Source organism: Carlito syrichta, unplaced genomic scaffold, assembly GCF_000164805.1.
Source record: "Carlito syrichta isolate Samal-C Ts95f unplaced genomic scaffold, Tarsius_syrichta-2.0.1 Scaffold81555, whole genome shotgun sequence".
Lineage (NCBI taxonomy): Eukaryota > Metazoa > Chordata > Mammalia > Primates > Tarsiidae > Carlito > Carlito syrichta.
In genome coordinates, this window is record NW_007025651.1 from 16,876 (window position 1) to 26,219 (window position 9,344).

The 9,344-nt window shown below is 59.2% G+C and overlaps 1 protein-coding gene across 1 annotated transcript in view; it reads right to left on the minus strand.

The window, feature by feature from the left end:
* LOC103257808 (janus kinase and microtubule-interacting protein 1) overlaps positions 1 to 9,344 on the minus strand; it is a 58,352-nt gene that overhangs the window by 8,090 nt on the left and 40,918 nt on the right. The window contains exon 7 of the mRNA XM_021711091.1: positions 1,728 to 1,856. Coding sequence (XP_021566766.1) covers positions 1,728 to 1,856 — 129 coding nt within the window. The remainder of the gene's footprint in view (positions 1 to 1,727; positions 1,857 to 9,344) is intronic.

A 9,344-nucleotide genomic window follows, 5' to 3' on the forward strand; every position in this document is an offset into this window, starting at 1 on the left:
GGCCACTGCACTCCAGTCTGGGTGACAGAGTGAGACTCCAACTCAAAAAAAAAAAAGAAAGAAAAGAAAAAGAAACAGCCACATGAGCAGATAAGACATGGAGACCAACAGCAAACTGTTCACAGGGGCGACAAACGGAAGCAACACACGTGTCCTCATCAGGAGCCCATGAGACGTGTGATGTGCCGTCATGTGAAAACCCCCTGCGTGGTGGTGACAGAGGAATGCAGCCACGCATTTCTGTGCTGAAAGATGCCCGTGACTTGTCATTGGCTGGAACAGAAAGCAAGTTGAAAAACACGTGTCTGGCTGGCCACATGAGGTTAAATGTCACAGGGTATGAAAATGAGACCCCGTACTGAGGCGAGGGCCAGCGGCTGAGAACCAGGCCTGGTCCCGTGCCCCGTGCAGGACACGCCGGTGGGCTGTGATGTCTCCAGCACAGGCGAGGCCCCTCCAGCCGGCACGTGGGCGGAGGCTGGTGGGCTGGTGGGGAGGACTGGGTGTCTCTCCCAGGATGAGAAGGGATGTTAGGGGACGGCTTGGAGAGCTGGCACATGTCACTGGTGCCTGGGCTCAAGGTGGCCAAGAGGTGGGCCACCCTGAGTTGGATGTGGCAGTTCCCACAGCACGCGTCACATCTCCTATGGCTAAATGACCCGTGAGAGGAAGCCAGCCTGGAAGTCGTCCCAGAAGGGGTTCACCAGGAGAAGGAAAGAACCCCAGCCAGGAGTCGATGGGAGGAGGGCCACCCAGAGTCTTGGACTTGGGAGTATCAGAAGGGCCACGACCATGGCCCCGCCAGGAAGCCGCAGGGGCGCTATCCGACCCAGGGAGCTTTTGAAAGCTCAGAGGAGAGCTCCCATGAGAGGCAGCAGGGTCCCCTGCCCCAGCCAGAGGGCCCTGCCCCGAGATGCCCACCCCAGCCAGAGGGCATCGCCCCGAGACCAGCAGCCCTGGCCCGAACACCCGAGGGCCGGGAAGGGACATCACAGCCAAGCCTGACGCAGGCCCCGTGGGCTGCCAGGCGGAGGTCCAGGCGGACGAGGCCTGGGGTTTCGGAAACGAGGGAAGCGCGACTGCCCCGAAAGGTCCAGAAACCCGCAGGGTGTGTCCACGATGCCACGGGGCTTTCCCGAGAGGAGCACCTGGGGCGGGGGAGAGGCGGAGGCCGTGCTGTGCCCCCTGGCAAGTCCAGCTCGGTATCGGGGTGAGGGGCCTGGTAGGGAAGGGCATGGCAGGGACCTGTGGCCGCCGGACTCCTGGGGCTCTTCCCTTCCTCTTTGCACTTTTTGGGATTGCTCACGTTGTCTTTAGGGACGAAGAAGCAATGATACTGTTCCCACCCGGCGGCGTGTGTGCCTGTGGGTGAGGACAAGGGCGAGACTCCCACGCGGTAAGTTCAGCTGCAGATGGGTGTACCCACGGCGACACGCTTCAGTGTGGGGCTTAGCTTTGCCTTGGCAGCCACAGAGTTCCTTGACTGGAAAATCAGGGCTGGGGAAAGTGGGGTCCCACGTGCCGCCCCCCACTGCCCTTCGTGGGACCCCTGACCGTGGGGACCCCCTTCCCTGGACGCATCGGTTTTGGTAATTCACTGGTGGGGACGGTCGTCTGGGGCTAAACCTACAGGGGAGGGAGCAGATTTCACCCGTCCAGGACAGCAGACGCAGCCCCAAGGCGGCAGGACGGGGGGCGGGGGTCCTGCACCCCCTGCGGTTGCTTACATCGTCCAAGTCTTCCTCGGGCGTGGCCGGGGTCCTGTCGGTCCTGTCTGTGTTGTAGGACGTTTCTGACAACGTCTCCGAGTCCACAGACTCCTCATCAAATCCAAAAAATGTCTCCACAACATGCTTCTGCAAAATGCAAAATGCGTGATGTTAGCAACAGACTGAGGGTTGCCAGAGCGCCCCGGCCCCGGCATTGTCACGCTGGCACAGAGGGCGCTGCGACTGGCGCTCGGGTCACCGGGGCAGCCCCAGACGTGGTTGGTGGGCTTCCTGACTGGGTGGGATGGGAGGCGGCAGGAGGGCTTGCAGCCGGAGGAAGCTGGTCCACCCGGACCCCAGGCTCTCAAGCTGCCGGCTGATGTCACCTGCCAAGCCCCCTGAGTGCCAACTTCCTTCTCCAGCAAATGGACACAGGGCCCACCTCCCCTGTGAGCACCAAGGAGCGCATGCAGCAGGCCCAGTGCTGGACGCTCAGTCACACTCAATGCGCAGCAACGCTCGTTGCTCCAAGGGGCAGAGCCAAGGGAGACGCTGAGTTCCCAGGAGAAGAACCCGGATGATGTGGACGCCCGAAACGGGCGAGGGTCTGAAGGAGGAGCGATCCGCCCACCCACGGACCCCAGGACCCTGACGAGCGGGGCAAGCGCGGGGCCCAGGTCCGCACGAGGCGCCCTGAGGACCAAGTTCCGCTTCACCTTTTATTGTGGAAAACTGGGGACATTTACAAAATGTATGAAACCTACAAAATCATAAGGAATGGTGGCATGGGTCTTCGTGCACCGTCACTCAGATTCAGAGGCATCGTTAACGCTCTGTGTGCCAGTCTCGGGGCTACCCCGCCTGGGATTCCTCCCGCCTCAAGAAACTCAGGAAACGGCACTTCATTCGTTTGTTCCGCCCACACTAGCCAAGCCCCTTCTATCGGTCAGAGAGTGCGGGTCAGGCCTGGGGCATAAAACAGAATCAAAACCAGACAGGGCCCCTGCCCTGGACACGTGAGTCCCTTAGGGGCCGCAGAGGTCCCTTAGGGGCCGACCGACCATCACCTGATCAATGTCCTTTGTGTTAGAACCGTTGCCTTTTCTTCCCCCCAGATGGGCCCTGAGAAGAATTTTTATTCGATCTGACAATCAATGAATGCTTGTCAGACCATGAAGAAGGAATCAGGACTCAAGTCCAGAGCCCAGCCCCAGGCTCTCCCTGGCTTATCCAGAACAGACCCCCGCCCTCTCCAGCCCACAGAGGAGGCTGGCGCACCCCACGGGCGGCGGGCTCTTCCCACCCTGCGTGCTTATGCCAATGTGCACCTGCAGTGTCGGCAACGGTGAGAAGCACATGACTGGTGCCACAATCAATGTCACTAGGAAATAATTCAGGCAAAAGGCACAGAAGGAGACTGAAGGGACTTCTCTGTCACCGTACACAGAGTTTCTCAAGAGGTTTCGCAGGGAGCACCAACCACCCTGTGTCACCAGGACGTTTCTGCATTTGGCATTTTTCTTTCCGCCCCTGCTCTCATCTGACATTCCTTCTTGTTTCTTTGCCTTGTTTTCTGTTTTCGTTTTAAAGATTGGGTCTCGCCGGGCTTGGTGGCTCAGCCTGTAATCCCGCGCCTTAGGAGGCTGAGGTGAGTGGATGGCCTGAGCCCGCGGGTTCGAGACCCGCCTGGGCCACTTGGGGCGACCTCATCTCTACAATAAATCAAAAGACTCAGTTTCCACGGCCGCTTTTTGAAACCTCGTGGGACCCAGTTTCCCAGCCCTATCACAGGGCTTTAACGACCGACCCTGCAGGTGTTGTAATCAAAAAATGAGCCGGGCATGGTAGCGCGTGCCTGTAGTTCCAGCTACTCGGAAGGCTGAGGTGGAAGGATCACCGGAGCCCAGCAGGTTGAGGCTACGGTGGCCAGGAGAGGCCACTGCACTCCAGTCTGGGTGAGTGAGTGAGTGAGACTCCAACTCAAAAAAAAAAAAAAAAAAAGAAGAAGAAAGTAGAGCCGCCTTGTAAACAACCTAACTCCGGGCCCAGGTGGGGCCCCTTGAAGTATCCTACAGCCCCAGAGACCAAGACTCCCAAGAGCCAGGCAGGATTGAGGGACACAGGCAGCTGCTCCCAGGGCAGAAATAAACGCAAAGGCCAGTCAGGCAACAACCCTGCAGCCGTGGAGAGAAGCCCCTCGCAGGACGCAGCTCACGCACCCCACGGCGGCAGGAGCCTGGGATCTACCCCCAGGGTTTCAAAACATTTGGTTGGGTTGGTTTGTTTCCTTTAAGGGTCTTTTTTTAAAAAAAAGTGATTATATTATATGAAAGCCTAAGTGTACTAAGTGTATTTGCATCTTTATTAATAAAAAAATCGAAGAAGGCTCTTGAGTGTTCAAAGTAAAAAATATGGTCGCTGCCTTCTCGGTGACAACGTACCTTGTTTTGCCTGCACTTTCCAAGTACACAGAAAAGAATTTGACACCTGTTTGCCTAGGGAGGAGGGGAGAACCACCCGGAAAATAGTGCTTCCTCTTCTGGCTGGCATACAGCAGGCTTTAAAAAATCATGCGTGAAAGAAACTGTCAAGTTTTCCGTGTGTCACTTCCTCTAAGACTCCCTGGGCACATCCTCACAAGAGTCACTCGGGAGCACAGATTTCCATCCCTGGCTCACTCCAAGCACCCCTACGACCGGGAAAGACTCCTCCAGACCCCAACTTTGCCTTGCTGACTGCTTTCGACAAACAAATCTAGAGTTTAAGATTTAGTTTTGGCAAAAATCAACCAAGAGTGACATTTCCTCTGCCCTAACTCTTGGAATCTGCAGTGATGCTCCTTCTTGGGTCTGATGGGACGCAGAGAAAAAGAGGAGGCATCCCCCCAAGAAAGAGCTCCTCGACGGGGTCCCACCTCCCTCAGCTGCCCGACCCCGGTCTTGGCATCACTCCCAGCAGACTGGCCGGTCACCGCAGGGGCATCCGGTCACAGCCGGGCATGTCCACGGAAACTCGGAAACGCCCCCAGAGCCAGCCGCTTACCTTCATGCTTATAGGTCATCTCCTGGCAGCCCGAGAAGTACAGGCACACCAGGGCACAGAGGCAGAGGAAGAAGGAGAAATACAGCACAAAGAGGATGTACGCCATGGCGGCGGGACGCCGGACCACGCTAGCCCCTGCGCATGGGCTCAGCCAAAAGCCACACCTCGGGCATCAAAGCTATCCCGGCCTCTCTCCAGTCCTAGCAAAAAGCGCCCATTCTCTCCCCACGCATCCTCCTCTCCTCCAACAACCCCACTCCTCTGTCTCCAAGGCTCCCTGTAGGACTGTCCTTCGCAGGCCACCAGCAGGAAGGCCGGGAAGCCACACCTTCCGTGGGAGGCCACACCGGCAGCCGAGGGAGCCGGTTTCCAGGGGCGGGCAGGGATGCCTTTGCCACGGAGGACAGCTTCCAAGCCCGCTTATTCTCTGTGGACCTTCCTCGCAAAGCCCAACCTCCCGGCCCCAGAGCCTGTCGCCAACACCACCGCCATCGCAAGGGCCCCCAGGGGCAGCACGAGCAACAGTCAGGGGGCGAAAGCCTTCTCCTTCCAGACCAAGACCCGGAGGCACCTCAGGCCTCACATGTCTGGGGAACGTCTCTGTGCTCTGGTCTCATCAGCGCTTGTTTCATCATTCTCTCAGCCAGAAACCAACCATTATCCAACAGAAAAACGACAAGTTTTGAGCTAGATCTAAGGCTTCTGGTCTCCCTGCCCACACGGCGCGCGCGTGTGGGGCTTGTGTTTCCTGGAGAAGCGTCACTGGGCCTAACGTCAAAAGCCAAAGACCTCAGGCTGGGGAAAAAAATGGACAGATTTCACCATTAAAAAGTAAGGTTTCCGTACCTTGACAGACGCCAAGCCATGTTAAAAGACAATGGGCAGCTCATAAAAGAAGACACATACACTGCAAAGTTCACGTGTATATCTCAACCGCGACAACCCAGAATGCTCTACCTCATCCGATGAGCTGTGTGACAGTACCACGTTACTCAGTTTAGTGCTGGCCCCCCTTTAAGCCATGTCTCCAAAGGAGGCATCAGGGGCCAGGGTTGGGACTGGTTCAGCCATGGGCCTGGGGCCCAGCTAAGCCAAGGAACACCAACTCTGGGACTTCTGCCGGAACCACTGAGAAGGAGAGAGACTCTTACCACAGAGGTTGCTAGCCACGTATATGCCAGCCTGAAGTTACTAGAGCCATTTGGGTCCCCACACAGGGAGAGTCTGCTTAGAAAGAAGCCAGCCCAGAGGAAGGCAGAACTGAGACAGAGATGGCTTCCCGGCAACTGCACGAGAGCACCCAGATCCAGCCCTGCCTGAAGTCAGTCCCGTAAACATCTCCGTTACATAAATGCCTTTCTCTGATCAAGTGACTTTACGGGCTTTTTGTTTTTTCTTTTAAGAGACCGGGGTCTTGCTCTGTCACTCAGGCTGGAGTACAGTGGTACAACCGATCATGGCTCACCATAGCCTCGACCTTCTGGGCTCCAGCGATCCTCCCACTTCAGCCTCCCAAGTAGCCGCGACTACAGATACACGCCACCATGCCCAGGCAATGTTTTTAGTTTTTTAGAGCCGGGTCTCACTGTGCTGCCCAGGCTGGTCTCAAACTCCTGGCCTCAAGCGATGCTCCCACCTGAGTCTTCTGATCATGGTGGGATTCCAGGAATGAGCCACCGTGCACTGGCTGGATTTTGTGTTTTTGACACTCAGAACAGAAAAACATCTTGGCTGGCGGGTGGGGGAGGGGAGGATATAACGCAGAAATCAAGGTGTCTACAAACTGTGGAGTTCGGTGACAACCCTCAAGGCTGAGGCCTACACCTGGATCCTCAAGAGAAACCAAGGACAGCCTCTGCCTGGGAACCCTTAGCAGGTGGCAGTTGCCGGGACGTGGGTATTCTCGACTCACGTCCAGCGCAGACTCTGAACACTCCCGCCACTGCCCAAGGCTCTGTGCTCGATCACCGGACACTCTGCCGTGCCTGAGGCCGACGGCCCGTGGACGGTGGCTAGAGGGATGGGGACGGCGAGGGCTGAGGGCAGCCGCCCCCACGAACCAGTTTGCACGAGGCCAGACATCTGCTGACAACGGTCCAAGGGGGCAGACTCCACACTCCAGGTGTCAGCCGCAGGTGTCGGGCGCCAGCCTCGCGCCCGCAGCTCCTGGGCAGGGCGGCTGGCTCCCAGCCCCGCCTCCCTCAGGCCCCCACTCCCTCATGCAACCACCGACTCTTCCAAGCCCTTCCTGGTGCTGAGCCCCCGAGAAGCAGCTAGGGAAACGGGCACGGGCAAAACACGGCGCCACGTGCCCGGGCAGAAGGGGCATGAGGGCTGAGGGGCCCCGAGAGGGATGACGGGGCCAGCTGGGAGGAGCCGACGGCCCGGAGGACCCGGCGGCAGCCACGCCACGTCCTGACAGAGCCTGAGGCAGCCAGCCGGGGGGTGAAGGCATCAGCCTGAGCAGAGGTGCAGTCTCGAGACACACGGCAGGGCCCCGAACCCGGAGCCAGGGCCGGCTGAAGGGGTGCAGCGTCCGCTCCTGAGGGCCTTGAAGGCCTGGCCAGGAGCCCTGAGGAAACAGGGAGCCCGAGGGCTTTTAGGAAGAGGGGGGCAGGTCAGATGGCGCCTCTGAAAGGTCATTCTCACGGCTCCGAGGGCAGGGAAGGTGCAGGAAGCAGGGTGCAGCCAGGGAGCCGTTGCAACGGCCCCAGGAGGATGAAGGCCTGACCCCAGACAGTGGGGAGCCCTGAGAAAGCCGGCGGCCTGGGGCGCAGGGCTGTCAGCCACGCCTTGCCTGCGAGCCCCTCCCCCCGAGCCCGGAGTCCCTCCTGGACCAGGCAGAGGGGCCAGGCGCCTGCACACACAGGCCTCTCAGCAGCTTTTCTCTGAGGCCTGAGGCTGGCCACCCTGCTCACGCCTGGTCCTGGGGCTTCTCGCCCCGTGTCAGCAAATCGCCTAAGTCACCGTAGCTTCCTGTCGGTCCCAAAGTCTTCAGATGGAATCCGGGCGTCCCCGTGGTCTTTGCTGCTCCAGACAAGGGCCCGAGACACTCTGTGGCCAGGCCGGCCCCCGGGCTCTGTCCACCCCCGCCAGCTGCGGCGTCTTCTTGTCGCCCGGCAACCACCCTGTCACCCCAGGTGCAGGCAGGTGCCGATTGTGTGTGCTCAAAGTGCGGGGGGGTCCGGGCGTGGCCCAGGGCACAGCCCCTGGGTCTTCATCACCATCCCAGCTGCCTCCAGGGCCCGAACCGTCACCCCAAGTCCTTTACCGAAGGGCACCCCCGTAGGCGGGACTTGGCACGGAGCCTGGCCACTCACCAGCCAGCCCGGCAGCAAGTCCCGCCGCCAGCGTCCTCTCCCCACTGGTCAGAGCTGCACAAAATGAGTCGCGATGGCTGTCGTGGAGGAGGGACCAGGTGACAGGGACACAGCTGAACCGGGAGGCCGCAAGCATGCGTCCCTCCAGCAAGGGGCCCACAGCTGCATGCCAGCCCAGGGGAGCCCCGTAGACAGGCGGGACAGGAAACGGCTGCTGGTTTCCCTCGGTCGCTGTTGAGTTCCTCTGTGTACGAGGCTCTGTGCTGGCAGCCGAGAGCCGTGGACGCCCCAGGCACTGTCCGTCCAGCCCTCACAAGCTCACAGGCTGGCGACAGACTTGTGGGGAAGGGCTGTCTACGGACAAAGTCCGTTGCAGACAACCGCAGAAGGAAAAACGGATACTTTTGGCTATTTGCAAGTGAAAAACGTATGTATATGATTTTTGAAAAACACCAGGGCGTCCCGGCCAGGCAAAGGTTTGGCCCACCCAGCTCCTGCTCTGGGGGCCGCCGCCGGCCCCACCCTCCCCTCCACCAGGCAGAGGACTGGCGGGGGGGCTGGGGTCACGGGTGGACAGGTCCCACGTGTCCTAGCAGAATGGACGCAGGAAACGCTGACCAGAGCGACCTGCCAGACCTCGGGCATCCGCCGCTTCCTGATGACAGCAGCCCGAGGAGGGGCGCGGGGAGCAGGGGACGCCGCGCGAGGCGCCGGCCCCGGGAAGGGCCTCTTGCCCCCATGGGCTTCTCCAGTCCCAGGACAGCTCCCAGCCCCCCTTCTTTTCTCCATCCAACACGATCGCTTTTTATTTGTATCGCTCTCAGAAGTTGAAATGGGCTTTAACGTCAGCATCAGTTTCAGATTTAACTGGGCTTCCTTCCCTTCATTTCAACCGGCATGTTTCTGCAAGGCTGTTGAAGCTTGTGTTTTTAGGCTACCACTTTCTTAAAGGACAAAGGGCACTGGGACCTCCCTCTTATCTGAGACGACCTCTGTCAAAATGTGCCGTGGATGGGAGCTGGCGGGGGCAGGAACGGCGAATCTGCCTCTAAAGGAAGGCTGGGAGCTGAGAGAAAAAAGCACGGGATGTGCTGATCACTTGCTGTGCGTCCGCCACAGAGCTAGAAGCTCCGTTTGAGCTCACGGACGTAACGTGTGTTTAAGAATAAGAAACTCACGTTACGTCGGTGAGCTCAAACGGAGCTTCTAGCTCTGTGAGGCTGAGGCGGAAGGATCGCCGGAGCCCAGCAGGTCGAGGCTGCGGTGGCCGGGA